Source organism: Tachypleus tridentatus, chromosome 3 (assembly GCF_004210375.1).
Source record: "Tachypleus tridentatus isolate NWPU-2018 chromosome 3, ASM421037v1, whole genome shotgun sequence".
Classification (NCBI taxonomy): Eukaryota; Metazoa; Arthropoda; class Merostomata; order Xiphosura; family Limulidae; genus Tachypleus; species Tachypleus tridentatus.
The window spans coordinates 6,968,200-6,986,833 of NC_134827.1; the positions used below are offsets into that span (position 1 = coordinate 6,968,200).

At 35.4% G+C, this 18,634-nt stretch overlaps 1 protein-coding gene across 1 annotated transcript; it reads right to left on the reverse strand.

Annotated features, from left to right (window-relative positions):
- Positions 1-1,479: 1,479 nt before the first annotated feature.
- Positions 1,480-3,616, reverse strand: LOC143246009 (uncharacterized). The gene has a single exon (XM_076492256.1). The coding sequence runs from the start codon at positions 3,372-3,374 to the stop codon at positions 2,826-2,828; it is 549 nt and encodes a 182-aa protein (XP_076348371.1). The 5' UTR covers positions 3,375-3,616; the 3' UTR covers positions 1,480-2,825.
- Positions 3,617-18,634: the final 15,018 nt, after the last annotated feature.

Genomic DNA, 18,634 nt, shown 5'->3' on the forward strand with positions numbered 1-18,634 from the left:
CACCAGTGTCCTAACTCTAAGTTGGTGTGAGGTCATGCCCAAGTAACACGTTGACGGCGGTGAATTTTGGTTGATATCGGTTTTCATATAGCTATTCTTGAAAAATAATCTTGTTTGGTCTGTTTGATATTCACTGTCCTTCTGGATAACCTGAAATGGATGTGTTTACGTCATTCTTGTCGTAAGGTGTTGTAAAATTTCTTTTGACCATAACGTGTTGACCTGATTAGGACATGATTATTTCGGACACTAGTTTTTGAAACCTACCAATGGAATTTCCTTAAACGACGTTTAAGAATCTTGAATATAATACACTGAGGGTACCCTACTATTCTGGTAATGTACGTTTACTTCCTACCATTTCTGGATAGTCGAACAATTTGACACCCTGTAACTTTTGTCACGCGATAAGGCATGACTCTACATTAAGTATAAAGAAAATATCTGAACAAAGCATTGCTTTATTTCAAAAAAGGAGTTATAGAAAATGCATACCCTTTTATACAAAATAAGTGCAAGTGTGTGTATTTTGACGAACAAATGTCCAAAACAAATTAAATAGACCAGAATAACGATTCGTACGTGATTGTCCGATCACATGCTACCTTTACTACTTGCTCATTTACTCAATAACTAATCCACGCGTACAAGCAATAACATCCAAATATAATACTGTGCAAACATTTTGGCTAAAACTCTCTATCAAATCTTCTGCTTTGAATTTTCAGTTGTGATGATAGAGACTGAGGATGCAGCCAGTCTATGACACTAAGTAGCATAGAGTTCCCGAATTCTCCTTACAGCCCAGATTACTTGATTTGATTTCAGAATAATTATTTCATTTTAAAACACTTTTCAAACTTCACTTGGATGACAGTGATTAACTTGGGTGACCGATACAATATTTCATGTCAAAGCTTCTAAGGAGCATTCTCAGCACATTATCGACAATGACTTTTAGCATGAATAGGTGAGCTGAAATGCATCAATAACCATAACCAGTTGTCTTTGTTCAATAACCCCTTTCTTTGCATCATCGCACACTTATTGGCTAGCTGTGGTAGCTGTCAGCTTTCATTAACCCTGGGTAAAATTGAATGTTGTTTCGTAATTTATGTCCACACATATAGTTTCGGAACTTATTTTTAATATACACCTAATCTGTAATGTATTTTCGTACGTTCGTCTTTGTCTGACCCATAACGTGGTTATTTGGCGTAAATCCTTGTATATTTTATTGTGCCTGTTGTTTGATAACGTATATTCATGCATAAATCATAATTTTGTTTCATAGATTATATTTATAAAAAGATTAATGTAACTTCGTAAGATATATCCATGTATAAATCACTCTGATGACTAATATAGATGTCATATAATGAACTTGGTTTCCTATAAAATTAAGTTAACATGTCAACAACAAAATATAACCAATCAAAAGAAAGATGAAGGAAAGATATCTTTATTGTACGTGGGTAATCATATTTTTAAACTATACTTGCTTTATACAACGACACAAGACCGCCAATAATCACTGATTTTCTCATATTTTTAAGATAAATTATACCTTACACACTTTTTTGTGTATGAGTAACACATGAATGGAATAGAAATGGTGTTGATTAATGCACTTAGGTACGATGATGATGTTTTCAGAGTTTTTAAAATTTAAAAAAGATGATGTCCGATAAGTTTTAACTGCCCACACAAGATACAGGTCATACATGTTTTTATGTAAAAACTAAACACGAACTATGAATGCAAAAAGTGAAAAAAAAAAAGTTTATTTTCGAAGTATGTTAAAACTTCGAAGTGTCACACGTAAAGCCACCTCTTTTTATGTTATGTATCACAAAATATTCAAGTGATTCAAAACTTAACACAACAACAGCTAGGAAAAAGATTGACATATACCAAGCTGTTTAAAGCTGCCATCAGTGTAACTAGTGCGCCTGCATTTGTGCGAATACAAAATATAATAATATTACTGCAATATTTAATTCTATTTTACTTAAAGTCATTAAGCTGCTTATATGTAGATAGAACCTTGTATTGTCAGTAATACTGAGAGTGAACGTTCTGTTTTGTTTTTTAAATTAACACTTATCTTACTTAACATTAATAACGTAAGTCAGTTATTTACAATACTTTTACAAGTTGCATTTCTGATACCTTTAACGAAATGTCAATTACATAAAACGGATTAAACTTACTAAATTAATCTAGATCTCTAGTTTATATTTACAAAATAAACAAATGGTCGAAGCTTCTCCCATAATTTCAAGTTGTTTTTTTTCTTAGCTATAAACTTGGTACCGTCAGCTTTATCAAGTCCTAGCAAACACGATAACACTAAAATAACGCAATAAACGAACTGCAACAGTAATACAAAAACCTAAAATGATGCACTAAACGGATTATGCCGGTGAGCCTATTTGTCATGTGTAGGACGATCTTACCCATATAATTTTATTACTACTTTCATAGTACAAATAACTTTAAAAAAATAACATTTTTTATATAAAATACTTGTGATATTACAATTTTAGAGTAAGTCATAATGTCCTTGATAGTTATCGCGCTTTATAGCTAAAGTACCTGTGCATGCAGAACCGTCTAACATTGGTAAGGAACATTACATTGTATACTGAAGAAATATACCAGATTATGTTTGATAAGCGCTTGTTACATCTTTATATTTAAATACAAAGTATACGAGAAAACTCCAGATCTATAACTAAAAATACTTTTCTCTACTCTTCTATAAGCCTGCAATGTAAGTAACAACTGTTCTTTACGTAATTAAGTTAAATTTATAAAACCGTTTAATCTTTTTCCAGAATTCCTACTAAAGCTGAAATGTAACTTTGAGCCACTTGCAATGTCTCGTATTTGGACAGTTTTCTGTCGTTTCCAAGTGAAGGCACCACTTCCCGCAGCTGGTCGAAGGCAATGTTGAGACTGTGCATTCGGCGTCGTTCGCGGGCGTTAGCTGCAAGACGCCGTTTTTTCATTACGACTGGAATAGGGCGAGATTTCTGAAGATTATTTCTGGTACAAGTTTTCTTGTGACATATGGTAGTTTTTGATCGAATTTCTTCCAAATTTTGTTCACAGGATGGGTTGTTTTGATGTTGAGAACCTAATGTTTGTGATTCAAAAAATGAACCCATAGTTCCTAATGAACAGTAAACATCACTGTATGGCACGATGCAAAAAGCATCTTCCTTTAGATAGTTCATCCAGGAGTTTGGTGAGATGGGACCACCGTTTGTATAATACTGGTGAGTCGTTGAACTAGATACTGCAGTAGGGTATTCGGCAGATTTTGACTGGTTACAATGATTCATGTTAGAGAAGAACAGATAATTCATTTCTCACAGAGATGAACAGAGATTAGTAATCAAAGCTTGTTAACAAAATTAATTAGAGCAAAATCATCGGTATTGTACATTATTTTAGCAATAAAAGTATTATACTAGCAAGAAAAAAAAGGACTCGTAAAGAAAGCTGGAGCCAAACTGTAGAATCTCAAAATAGGTCCGCACACGCGCATATACTTCCACCAGGACAGGTGTGTAAACAAGGCCGTTTTCAGGTCTCAGATATCTTTAAGATACAGAACAATGAGTGTGTTGAGCCGACCTTGTGGTTATGGTTTATATATATATGTATACAAGCGAAGTCAGACGCGCTTCATGCACTGACTGTCATCATTATCTTGTCACCTGATCACACAACGACCAATCGAATCACTCGCCCTTGTCACCTGGTCACACAACGACCAATCGAATAACTCGCCCTTCAGCACTGCTTGTTCCACTATACTAACCTACGAGTGATTTTTGTTTTTGATATTAAAGCAATTAACAACTTTCAGTGTTTCAGTTTGAATTTTACGTAAGACAAAATCGAAAACTGTGAAATCACCGTTAATTCTTGGACTTAAATTTTACATAATGTCATACATAAAATGAATCCTTTGTTTTCTTGTTCTTTCACTGTAGTAAAAGGTATTTTTTCTACAGCGATAGATTTAATGCGCTTGAAACAATAGTAGTGTTTATAACTTAGCATAAAGCTACACAATAGGTTAATTTTGCTCTGTCAATCACGGGTATCGAAGCCAGGTTTCTAGCGTTATTTATCTGCAGACATTCCCGCTGTGCTACTGCAGATAGCTGGCTTTTCAAAAATGGCAGAACAGCTGCAAATATCTGGAATATCCTTTGGAATTTTGTATCTATTAAAATTCACAAGCATTATAAAAATTTTGTATCTTAGTTACAAACAGAAATGAACGTTAAAAGTACAATTAGGCATTTTTATTAGTTGATTCCAAACAACAAACTTCGACAAAGTTTTATTTATGAGCTCCCATTACATGACAAATATCCTTTATACTTTAAGTATCTACGAAATAAGAGTGTTATCATTTCTATCATAGTGTTTAAACTTTTTATGTTCTTTTCGTGAACGTTGTATTAGTTTATTTTGTTTACGTCGAGAAAGGGTTTAAAAACATAATGCTAGTCGTATAGAAATAGGTTTCATACCACATTTTACAACACATGTTAAATTAGGTTAGAGGGAAAAACGGATAATATCTCTACAGTCCAATATATGGCCTTTATCTAGTAAATTTATGTTATATGATTATTTATTGACAATATAAACAGTTTATTAGTTGTATTTAAATTGCTGATAAATGTAGGGTTAACGAAAGTTTTAAACTTCGTTTTTTAAACAAGTCATAATTATTTGTTATTTAGAACTTCACGTGTATGTATGTTACTTCAGCGAAAAATAAGATATTCTATATAATTTGATTGGCTGATAGTTTACGATTAACTCAAAGAAAACCAAAATTGCTATAGTAACGAATCACTTTTGAAGAATAAACAGGTAAAAACATAATACATTAATGTTTATTTTGGCCCAACAAAAAAGCAAATATTGTTAGATACTCACTAAAACTGACAATATGCCTTATTTCGCTGATTATTTGGTGGGGTCTACTTATAGAAACATAAGCAACTAGTATCTGAAGCTTACAGGTTTCACTGGCATCCAAACGATTAACTCATTTAGAAACATATTCTAGGTAAAATAATTTTAAACAATTATTTTCATAGATCAAGTGATAACCTACCCAAATCAATATTCAAATCACTTGACGATCCATTAAATGTGACATTTGTAATATTAAAGGTGCTAGAAACCATTGTACTAAGAGCAGAAATGTTGTGTATTGTTTGCTAGTTCGACATATAAAATTACACGACACAGTTGCTTGTTGAAACCCATTTGGAATCACGGTCTACTAGCTCATTGGCTACGTGAGGGGTTATAACAATAAAATTTAGGTCTAGATCACTGCAATAAACAGATAACATGTTGCCCATTGTGTGGCTTTACACTTAGCAACAAAATATCATTTCAAGTCTCTTCTTCATCCCTCAGTGGAATGAAGTTAGGTTATTTGTTTTTACTTGTCTCTATAATCACCAACTTCTGCAACAAAGGTTAAGTGTACAGGACCTATTTTTGTGGTTAATAATAATTCTTCGGTTCTTGATCAACATTAACTTTGGTTAACACTAGTAATTTTTCAACTTACACTTACTTTATCCGCTAATGGTGAAATTTTATTATTTCAAAATCGATTGTTTCTAAATAATGAGATTCACATAATCTGAATGCGGATAAAAATATGATGAATCTTCTGTCAAATACAGTTCAATTGTATTATTATTTCACAGTCAGAACTGGTGCAAAGTTTTAAATTTAATTTTAATTTAAAGCTTTTAGAATTAAATAATAGATTTGATTTAAAGTGAAGAGGTAATGTACACTTATAGTATAGTTAATTCGCATTCTTCGAATATCATGCTTTCTTTGTTTTGGTAAATCGGTAAAACTTCTATCTCTAGAAAGATAGAGAATGTTTCAAAAATAAGATATATACATACAACGTTCTGTAGTATTTCGAAAGGCGATTTGAAATATGGAATCAAAATTAAACATAAGTCGATTTTAGCATCAAAATAAAGATGTTAAAGTTATTATTTAATGAAGATAAAAAAAAGGTCTGGAACTGAAGGTTGATTGTATTGGCTTGTTTTCATACATCAGTGATGGATCAGGTGTGGTCTGATTTTTGGCGTGCTCAGACTGTGAATATCATAATTAATGGCTCACAGCCTATTGATGAAAAAACCGCGCTCTAATAAGAGCGACGGTCAAATCCCAGTATTCGTCCACACCAGAAAGTAGTCTAGAAGTTAACAGTGGGTGGTGCTGACTACTTGCCTTCCCCTTAATGTTGAAATGACAGATTATGACGGCTATGAGCGGACAGCTCTATGAATAACTTTGCGCAAAAATTTTGAAACAAACAAACAGCACATTAGTTATAAAAACAGCACTAAATTGTAAACTAATAAATTATGTATCGGTTAGGAATTAGATTTTCTTGCAACCTAAAGAAGTCTATAAAATATTATTTTTTTTATAATTCAGTATTGTACTCCAATTTTGGACTCCAGAGGACATGTAAAAGTCTCGAAACTTGTTTCCATCTAAATACTTGTTGTTCTTTAACAATGGGAGCGCAGATAGTCCTCGTGTAGCTTTGAGCGAAATTCAAAACAAATCAAATTAGTAATGGATTTTAACGTCATTGTAAATTACTTTACATGGTATTTCGTACATAACTATAATTGTTTCTTAATTTTGTATTATAGTTTGCTAATCGTAAACTAGCATTTTTTGTCTCTAGTGGTCTTGTCCTTGGAATAAAGTATAGATAGTTCACATGCACATAAACTTCCATGACAGAGTTCGCATTAGGATTGTTTTTGTTTGTTTGTTTGTTTTTAAAATATGCATATAAAAGTTTTACCTGTTTTAGTTAATGCAAAGCTAAACCCGTGTCTTCTGCAGGGATCGAGCCCTGGATTATAACACTAAAAGTTCCGAGACTGACCACTGAGCCTCTAGGGGTGGGGAACGTGTCTGCCAAAGCCTGTAGAGTAAATTCCTTTATCATCACAAACTGCTTCTAAGCATTTATCAAAACGCATAGAGGATTTGTTTGTTTGTTTGTTTTTGAATTTCGCGCAAATCTAATAGAGGGTTATCTGAGCTAGGCGTCCTTAATTTAGCAATGTAAGACTAGAGGGAATGCAGCTAATCATCATCACCCACCTCCAACTCTTGGGCTACTCTTTTACCAAAGAATAATGGGGTTGACCTTCACATTATAACGCTTCTACAGCTGAAAGGGCGAGCATATTTGGAGTGACGGGGATTTGAACCCGTGACCCTCAGAATACAAGTCGAACGCCTTAACCCACCTCGCCGTGCGGGGCCCGCATGGAGGAACACAGACGTTATAGTTTACAGATTGGTCGAAACTGGGTTTGTATGCATATTAAGAAAAATATTAACTCGTTTGGTTATTACTCAGAGTTTTCTCTGTAGTTTACGGATATACACTTGTGCAGGTACTTTTACCTCAGGCCCGACAGGGCCAAGCGTGTTAAGGCGTGCGAATCGTAATCTGATAGTCGCGAGTCCGAGTCCCCGTCGCACCAAATATGCTCGCCTTTTCAGCAGTGGGGGTGTATAATGTTACGGTCAATCCCACTATTCGTTGGTAAAAGAGTAGCCCAAGAGTTGGCGGTGAGTGGTGATGATTAGTTGCCTTCCCTCTAGTCTTACACTGCTAAATTAGGGACGGCTAGCACAGATAGCCCTCTTGTAGCTTTGTGCGAATTTCAAAAACAAACAAACTTTTACCTGATATTTTATTATTATAGCTTTATTTTCACGGAGTTATGAATCATAGTACTTGTTTCCTTCACGACTGTTCAACCTTGTTACGGTTAATCAGTAAACCTAATACATACTAGATAGAATTTTAAGTCAGAACTTTCTTAGGTATCCAGTGTGACGTCGCTAGAGTTTTTTGGAAAAAAAAAACCCATTAAATACGTACCTGACACAAATATAGAATAATTTTAAAATGAAATACAATAAACAATTCTTTCCAAATATATGTTATATGTTGAATTTATGCTATGTTTTCCCAGCAAACCAAGAAAAAAAGCAATGGTGGAGTGTTAAAAGTAGAATGTCAGCAGCAGGAAAAAAAATACTTTCAAAGCAATAACACAAACACAAAAATTGTAAATATGACTCAAGTCTTTATTATGTTTAATTGATAAACATGTATGTTTTGAAATTTATCTACTAACTGATTGCCCCACTCATTTTCACGTATAAAAATATCCTAAATAACATTTTGCAGTAATCACGCGTTCTTTACGGGAGTTTATTTTCAAGACAATATTTACAAAGTTTTGAGTACATAAAAAAATTAAGTCTAAAATCAATCCAGGAAGTATATAATTTGATTTAATAACATCCAAACACTGAGTATCAAGAGATATTTTTGGTATATCCACTAGGAGCTTGTAATAACACTAGTTTGTTCAGCACGTTTTCCCCTTTACACAAAACAAAATCTAGTGTAGATACTCAAATTATGTCACTTGGTTATATCATTACACCCAACAGTCAAGACGTTTTCTGGTATCAGTAACTGAAAGGGTAAGAGTAAATTGCATTCTTCAATAAAAATCACTGAACGTGAAATTGCGAGAACTATTTTACGTGTTCTCTTTTACTTCAGTTTTACTTCAGAGGGGAATATATAAAATGCATAATGTTTTTATCGCCGTATTTAGTTTCCACCATGTGCAGATGATTAGGGACTGAAATGTTCTAGTCACAAATCAACTCAGTTTCCTGTTAGAAAAGTCCTTGAAAGTGGGATAATATAACAGGTGTGTATATCTTTAACTATTTATCTAACATCGTGAGTGGTGGTACTTTTAGGTTTATATGACTGATAAATTACACAGCTAAATCTGCGAGAGATCATTAGGGGGAACTATTTATAAAAACAGGTAATTGCGAACATGGTGAGATTCGTGTAAAGGAGCTCACTATTTTAATTCAACTCTTTATGTACAGGGGTATTTCTACCGCTCTGCAACACTAAAATCAGGGATTCAATTCCCCTCTGTAAATTCAGCAGATATTCCAATGTGACTTTGCTATAAGAAAAAAAACACACACACCTTATATTTGATTTGCACTTAGTACATTATAAAGCTTACTTTTCGTGATTCGTGATGACGAGAAACCCACTTGAAGTAAAAGTATCTTCTCAAGACGGCTAGTATGGGTATTACAACTTTAATTAAATTAAAATACACAACAACATTTCGAACTTCATAGATCATACTCAGGTTAACCAAGGAAATGTATGTGTAGAAATGAATGTGATATCCTTTAAATTTTTACAGTAAATCCAGCTGTAGCAGGCTAATAAGAATAGTTATTTTGTATTATGTTCCCTCTACGGATCATAAATGTAAGCTTTAAAGGTATTCTTAAGACAGCTGGTATGGGATTTGAACAGAGTTAGTATGCATTTAGATGAAGCTTTCACAGTTCGTATTTGTATGTTTAGAAGAGAAGGGAAACAAAGCCAACAGCTGAAATATTAGCACAGAAAAACGGCAGCAGGAGAGAAAACCTTACAATTTGTTTACTTTTTGCCTTTTTATTCTAAGTACAATATTATCTGATGAAGGAAAATACACGTGGAAAATAGTAGTCATTTTCATCAATGTGAAAAAATGTGACAAAACGTAATCCGAGTGCCTACGTTTTTGGCACCAGGTTTTTCAGTAGTTACAGTTTCAAGAACTGTATAAATGATACTTATGGGAGTAGATTGTTTTGTAGTTTTCAAATTAATAACTGATCACTTAAGAAAACCTGGAACCTGGCTCACATTGGTGGTGTGCTTCTTTTATTCGAAAATGTGTCTGTTGCAACTGGCAGCAGCTTGACTGTTAAGGAGGCGAAAGTATGACTATCCTTTTTTCATGATATCCTCGTCCATGATGGTCTTCTGCATACCATGAGGAATGAAAGGCTCAGAAATGGACCTGAGATTTTTTTTCAGTACCTCGTTCTTTCCAAGTGTATTGCTTTTCAGTAAGCCAGTGCCTATACTAGACTTGTCAGACGTCAAAGCCAAAAGGAATTCTGAATTAAGTTAATCACCATTATCTCTTATACCACCAGTTCCAAAGTCATGTAGAACAAGAGTCAGAAAGTCAATGTAAAGTATACTTCACACCCCTTTTCCATCTTGCCCTCCAATGGCCAAGAAATTGCTGATGTACAAAAAAAAAAGTCGCTTATACTTTTCGGGAACATTTTTTCCACTTTCCAGTCTTCTATCTTTTCTCTCGTTTTCTTTGCCATTAGATCTCAAGCTGAAATATGGTCACTTTTCTTTTAAATTGATCTTCTCTACAATTATAACTGCCCATTTAGAATGATGACACTTAATATTACTCATCATATGTCTAGCAGTACAACAGCTTGACCTGATGATGTTCACTATGAGATGTTACACCATCTTTCTCATGCCTCTTTTGCTCTTCTGGTTGTTTTATTTTTTTACCGGATTTGGTAGTAGAATGTGTTTCCTGGTGCTTGGTGAAGGCTATTGTTATTCCTTTTTAAAAGCCTAGGAACTGTCTGAAGGTTGCTTCTAATTATTGTACAATTGATTTAACTAGATGTTACTGCAAGGTTTTAGACAGGATAGTTAATCTATGTCCTGTTCGTTTTTTTTTAATCAAACTACCTCCTCTCGCCCACCCAGTGTCGTTTTCAATGACAGAACTCCTCCATGGACCATCCGATTTATTTTGAAACCTTGATCAGGGAAGCCTTTCTCAAGAGAGCAAATTTTGTTTGATTCTGTCTTCTTTGAGCTACTTGAAAAGGCGTATGGAGATTCGACATTTTGCACGTCCTTTACTCTTATTGTTTGTGTCGTCATTTGGCAATTTTTATTTGTGACGTTTTAGTTGAAAAGCGATTTTTAGTCTGCGTGGGTTCAACCCTGTCCCATTCTTTCACATAGAACCTTGGAGTTTCTAGTAATATGCAATTTCTCTTGTCTTGAATCATATAGAAGTTAAGTATAACACCATCTGTACTACTTACACAGATTCTCTTATCTTCTTTTGGCCATGGAATCGTTTCATGTCGGTTCTTACCCTGTCCTCTTAGACACTGAAAAACGACTGGTTCAGTTTTCTATGTCATCCGTTTCTGTATAGTTTTTCCTGGATAGCTGGTCATGTCAGTAATGAAGAAAACGAACATACTGACGCTGTATCTAAGTCTGTCTGCTCTGATGCTGTCTCATCTGTGCTTGTCCCATATATGAACTATGGTCTTGTTGGCAATCGATTAAAATAAGCTTTTCCCAGATCAACCTACTGTTCTTGTGCGTGGCCGTTTTATTTCCGTAAGGGTCGACGAGAGGAAGTTGCATTGCTCATATCTCCCTCTTATGTAGGACTGATCACCCAACGTGTGGTCTTTGCGACAATCAAGTAACAACTGCTCACGTATTAATTTTGTACCTTTATTACGTATTTGAGTAGCGGCACCATTTCATAGGCATGTCTTCTCTAACCTTGGACGATGTTATTGGAAATGGTGAAAAAAACGCTAACGAAGCAACCAGCAATGAGCTAAAATGTTTATATCTCTTACAAAATAAATAAATCGTAGCTATCAGTAATGTCGAGATAACCCACTTGTAGAGAAATATATATGCAAAAACGGCTCGTTTGGGTTGAGAAAATATTTTACATAGCAGAGCGAACAACGTTTCGACCTTCTATGTAAAATATTTTCTCAACCCAAACGAGCCGTTTTTGCATGTATAAATCGTAGCCATTTTATGAGCCGTGGCTGAAAATAAAAGTGGAAAAGAAATGTAATATATTAAGTTATATTATTTATGCACCTTGCAATGTTCAATGTATTCACAATGCAAACTAGGAAGAAAATAAATACTGTGAGTAAATGTTCAAGCTTATTGATTATCGATTAATGATATTGTGAAAGTAAGTTTGAGTGGTCTTCCGAAATTATGCTTGCAAAAATACAATATACAATAAAATAACAAATCACATACTAACTTTTGGTTTGTTTTCAATTTTGCGCAAAGCTACACAAGAGCTATCTGCGCCAGCTGTCCCTAATTTAGCTGTGTAAAACTAGAGGGAAAGCAGTTAGTCATCACCACCCACCGTCAACTCATATGCCACTCTTTTACCAACGAATAGTTGGATTGACCGTCACATTTTAACACTCCCACTGCTGAAAGGGCGAGCATGTTTGGTATGACGGGAAGTCGAACCCGCGACCTTCGGATTACGAGTCGAGTGCCTTAACCAACTAGCCATGCCAGGCCGTTGTAGTCGAACTGAACTCTCCATACCAGTTTATGATTTCAAATTTTAAGTTTGAAAATTGTAAGTTTTGTGTTTGCTTTGTTATCATATGAAGGTTCTTTTTTAGTAAATGTGCAAACTGATTTATTGTTTACCTTGTTGCATTTGCAGCAATTGAATTATTGTTTTTGACATTACCCTTAACTAAGTAATCAGAACTTTTCCAACATTTCTAAAACTCAGTTAATTTCTTATTGTAATATTTTCATTGACTGTCACTTGCATCTTTTTTCAATGAATGAAGGATCTAGCTTCCATCAAGTAAGCAAACTTTTCTCACCATATATTAAGATAGCCCTGCATGATCAGGTGATATTAAGTCATTCGACTCGCAACCGTGCTTGCCATTTCAGCTATGGAGGCATTACAACGTTACGATCACTTCCATTATTCTTTGGTAAAAAGGTAGCAAAAGAGTTGACGGTGGGTGGTGATGACTAGCTGCCTTCCTTCTCGTCTTACACTGCTAAATTAAGGACGGCTAGCAGATACCCCTCGTGCGAAATTCAAAAACAAAAAAAGCTTTGCGCGAAATTCACAAACATAACAAACAAATTTATTTAGATTCTCATCCAGCCATCACTTTTGTCTCATTCTATCGCACTGTGTGAAAAAAATGTTTGTTCAAGAACAAAATCATATCGGGCTATCTGCTATACTTACTGCCTAGAATAGAATCCCAGATTTTAGCGTTGTAAGTCCTTAAAGTGGGGCGGAGGGACGCGTAAAATAATAACCTCATGAATATCTTCATAGGAATGTTACGACACGAATTTTTTTATTATTTTTAGTTTTTTCAACTTTAAATTAACATACTGATTGAATGTTTCTTATCAAGCTTGTGCCGCGATGTGCATAGCCCCGATTACAACGCAGCGGTTTAGGGTATTTTATTTAATTGTTAATTGTACATATATTTCTTACCCGTTTGTTCAAGATTATTTAAGGATATAACGGGAGCAAAAGCTATTCCAAACAGTGAGCTTGTTGTCAGTATAATTATATGTGAAGATAATAATTAATTGGATATTGTAAAAAATAATAAATAACTAAACAAAATATAGAAACAGCAGTAGGTTGCTGCCGAATTATTGTCTTTTGTATGTATCACACTATTAAGATAGTAGACAAATAAGTCGCGACAAAACTCCATAATCGAGGGGAGGATAGTCTATGTTTTAACTGGTGCTAAGATGTCATCTACTTTTAAACTTATTTAAAAACACCTTATTGAAAAATTAATTAATTTTAATAATAAGTTTAAAGAGTTGTTTTTAATTAGTGAGTGGAATTAAATTGTATGCAGTAAATACATCATTATTAGTAAGGATTGTTTGTTTGTTAATGTCGTGCAAAGCTGCTCAAGGGCTATCTGCGCTAACCATCCCTAATTTGACAGTGTAAGACTAGAGGGAATGCAGGGAATCACCACCCACCGCCAACTCTTGGGCTACTCTTTTACCAACGAATAGTGGGATTAATCACATTATAATGCCTCCATGGCTGAAAGGGCGAGCATGTTTTGTGCAACTGGGATTCGAAACCGCAACCTTCAGATTACGACTCGAACGCCTTAACCCACCTGGCCATGCCGGGCCTATTAGTAAGGAACGGTCAGTGGCATGTTTGCGGACTCACACTTCTGGAGACCAGATTTCGATACTTGTGTTGGGCAAAACACAAATTGCCCATTGTATAGCATTGTTCTTATTCTACGAACAACAACGCAAGTAATAAGAAAGATTATTAATAATATTATAAAAAGTATTCTAAATAATACATGCACTGTTCTAACGTGAAAACGTAATTCTCAAACAGTTAAGGGCTTCAACAATCTATTTTCAATAGTGAGTCTAATTCATGTGTTGGAAACGAATTAATTATTTAAATCGAAACTGAAAAAGCTATATTTTATAAAAAGTAACTTTTCAAACTTTACAAATTTAGAGCATGTTATTGTTACAGTAATCTCTGTGTTTTATTAGTAACCGCACAGTAACTTTCACTAACGTTCCGCCAAACATGCTCGCTCTTTCAGCCGTGGCGGGCGTTATAATGTTACGCTCAATATCATTACTTGTTGGTAAAAGAGTGGCCCAATAGTTGGCTGTGAGTGGTGATGACTAGCTGCCTTCGCTCTAGTCTTACACTGCTAAATTATGGACGGCTAGTGCAGATAGCTCTCGTGCAGCTTTGTGTGAAATTAAGAAAACAAACAAAAACAAACCTTCACTGAAAACTTCAGATACAACAACTCTGTTATCCAGTGATATTTTTTGCTTTTATATTTTTACAAGCTTTCGATTTTAACTTTACATCACGGACTACAGGGAGCATTAGAAGTTTGAAACTATAGATGATTTGCAGTTTTCTTAATTTCGAAGCTTGGTTGAATGACACCTTCTTAGGACTTTGGATAGGCAGGTGTGGATCCCAAGAATGTGCTCAAAGATCTCTAGACTTGACTTTCATTGATTTCCTTTTCAGGGGAACCACTCAAATTACGTGTGTACAACAAGTAAACCAGAGGCACTAAACATCTGAAACAATGAATCGTGTTGGACCATTAACAATGACACGAAAGTGCTTCGCAGTGTTCAAAGAGAATGTGAATATCGTCTCCAAAGTTGTTTCAGATTACAAGGACAGCACGTGAAACACATTCTGTAAAATTTTTGAAATTTTTATGGTTCCAGGCATTTTGGACTTCATGTATGTGATTATCGAGTAATAAGAAGCCCTCCCCAAAAAAAAGCAGCGGGAATACAAAATGTGTTCACATCCACTAACGTTATTCATTTTCCTTTTGGGTCCGGGCGTGGGCGTTTACTGTGAATCAGAGGATCTGTTATTTACTTCCCGATGTCAGAATATCACGTTCCGAACTTTGGGTCATTAGATGCATTATAGAAATGAAGGTCAGATTCCACTGTTCGATAAAAGTAGCCCAAGAGTTGATAGTAGTTGCTCTTGACCAGCTGCCTTTTATTCTAGTAACACTGGTAAAGTAAATAGCTTTGTCTAGCTTTTCGCATGATATTCAAAGTAAACAAACTAACTTATCATTTTCATGTTACAGTATATACACTATATATATCAGCCACATCCACTGCTAACAGGAGCATAAAATCAAGTATACAGCCATGAAATCTCCATAGATAAACATTGGCAGTAGAATGGGTCATACTGAAGAGCTCAGTGACTTTCAACATGGCACTATCTCAGGATGCCACCTTTCCAACAAGTCATTTCGTCAAATTTCTGCCCTGCTAGAGCTGTTCTGATCAACTGTAATACTGTTATTTTGAAGTGGAGACGTCTAAGAGCAACAACATCTTAGTCACGAAGCGGTAGGCCACACAAGCTCACAGTACGGGACCGCCGACTGCAGAAGCGCGTAAGGCGTAAAAAACTTCTTTCCACAGTTGCACTACTCACTACCGAGTTCCAAACCGCTTCTGGAAGCAACGTCAGCACAAGAACTGTTTGTCGGGAGCTTTATGAAATAGTTTTACATGGTCGAGCAGCCGCATACAAGCCTAAATTTACCATGCGCAATGCCAAGCGACGGCTGGAGTTGTTAAAGTTCACCCCCATTGGACTTTGGAGCAGTGAAAACGCGTTCTCTGTAGTGATGAATCATGCTTCACTATCTGCCAGTCTGCTGGACGAATCTGGGTTTGGTGGATGCCAGGAGAACGTTACCTGTCTGAATGTATAGTTTCAACTGTAAAGTATTGAGGAGGAGGAATAATGGTCTGGGGATGTTTTTCAACTTAGCCCCACTGAAGCAAACCCTTAATGCTACAGCACAAAATGACATTCTACAGAATTTTGTGTTTCCAACTTTGTGGCAACAGTTTGAGTAAGACCCCTTTTTGTTTCAGCATAACAATGCCCCCGTGCACAAAACGAACTCCATAAAGACATGGTTTGCCGAGGTTGGTGTGGAAGAACTGGCCTGCACAGAGTCCTGACCTCAACCCCATCGAACACCTTTGGGATAAATTGAAACGCCGACTGCGAGCCAGGCCGTCTCGCCCGACATCAGTGCCCGACCTCACTAATGCTGTTGTGGCTGAATAGGAGTGAATCCCCGCATCCATATTCCAAAATCTAACGAAAAGCCTTCTCAGAAGGATAGAGACTGTTATAGGAGCAAAGGGAAAACTAACATTATACTAATGCCGTTTGTTTAGGAATGAGATGTTCAACAAGCACTTATGGGTGTGATGGTCGGGTGTCCACATACTTTGGGCTATGTAGCGTATGTATTGAATACGATAATATCAAAAATATTATTTGAATATGTTTAGGCAATTTCCACCTGTATTTATCAAACTTCATGGTGGATCATAATTCAACAGTATATATATATATATATATATATACAAACACACATACATATGTATATCTTTATAGTGAAGGTATATACAATATAGAATACTTACTTAATCGTATAACAGCATCAAAAAACTCTTGATTCATTTTATTGCATTAGAGAGTTACTTTGTGATAATATATAATTATTCTTTATTGAATACTATCTACAACACTAAAATCAGGGGTTCGACTTCCCTCGACGAACACAACAGATAGCTCATTGTGGCTTTGCTATAACAAAGCGCACATTCAGCTAATTCTCTGCTGTGTTATACAAATAGAGAGGTTAGGAAAGCTTGGTTTGTTTTTCAATTTCGCGTAAAGCTACACGAGTGCTATCTGCACTAAACATCCATAATTTAGCAGTATAAGACAAGAGGAAAGGTTAGTCATCATCACCCACCGCCAACTATTGGGCTATTCTTTTACGTTGGATTGATCATTACATTATAACAACCTCCCTCATGGCTGAAAGGGCAAATATATTTTGGTGTAATGGGAATTCGAAACCGCCACCCTCGGATTACAAGTCGAGCACCTAAATCAATTGCCCATGCCGAGCCAGTTTGTTTTGAATTTCGAGGAAAGCTACACGCTAGCCGTCCCGAATTTAGCAGTTAAAAACTAGAGGGAATGTAGTCAGCCATCAACGCAGACCACAACCTTTTAGGCTACTCTTTTGTCAACGAATGGAGGATTGATTGTCACATTATAATGCTCCCACTGCTAAAATGGCGAGCATATTTGATGGGACGTGGATTCGAACCCGTGACTTTCATGTTGCGAGTCAAGCACCCTAACCACCTGGCCATGCGAAGGCTTCACTAAAAGAGAAAAATTAAATTCATAAGCAATATTTTGTATTTTGGAATTAAAAATTTTACGTTTTTAAGTTTATTTACAAAGAAACCATGCAAATTCATTCTCTATAGGCATTTTTCAATTTTATTTGTTTAGAAAATAAAAATCTAACCAACCAAATAACGTCATACTTTCTTCCATTTTTTATTTAACGCTCCATACAGTATGTGTTCACAAAGTTTGCAATTATTTTTGTACTTAAAATGTGGGTTGGAAGTTCGAATCCCTTCACAGAACACGTTTGCCTTTTCAGCCGTTAAGTCGTTATTATGTGACGGTCAGTCCCACTTTTTGTTGCTAGAAGAGTAGACCGATAGTTGGCGGTAGATGGTATTTCCTCTAGTCCATAACTTCAAAATTACGAACATTTGGTGCAAATAACCCTCAAATAGCTTTTTCTTTCTTTTTTAGAATTATATGCATAATAACTTATTTTCAGCTGGACTTTTCACCTACGTTTCTCCAAGAAATATCACTTCGAATCATTATATGTCTATTGTGAGTTAACGACCTCGACGTTACATACACCCAACTTACAAGATATCATCTTCAGAAGCTATAGGGGATGGGTTTCTATTTCTTCATGGTTCATGTATCCACTTTTTTTTTCCTTTTATTCTTTCGAAATCCACGGACCGTGAAGTTCCCGACCCTCGTCAAGTTACCACTTTGCTGAGCTATTTGACTCTAAGGGAGTTGGTTTTTCACTTATTACAAAGCCTAGTCAATTACCACCAAAATATGGGATTAGGAAAACACACGTGCAAGGAAACTTTTAAGCCAACATTTTCAATTTTTAAACTGTATGGGGATGAAATTTTTTTTTGGAAAGGACAGAGGATGAGGGTGGAGATAGTAAAGCATTGTTATACTCATATTTGCGTGACGATGAATTACTAAATGAACTTCCTTTGAGTTTCTTACCGCCTACTAAATTATTATTTATCGTGTCTCCGGACTTGAATCACATATCTTTTCTATTT

What these genes read in the sequence shown, in the direction of transcription:
- LOC143246009 (XM_076492256.1), bottom strand. Translation starts at nt 3,374, where the DNA reads ATGAATTATCTGTTCTTCTCTAACATGAATCATTGTAACCAGTCAAAA.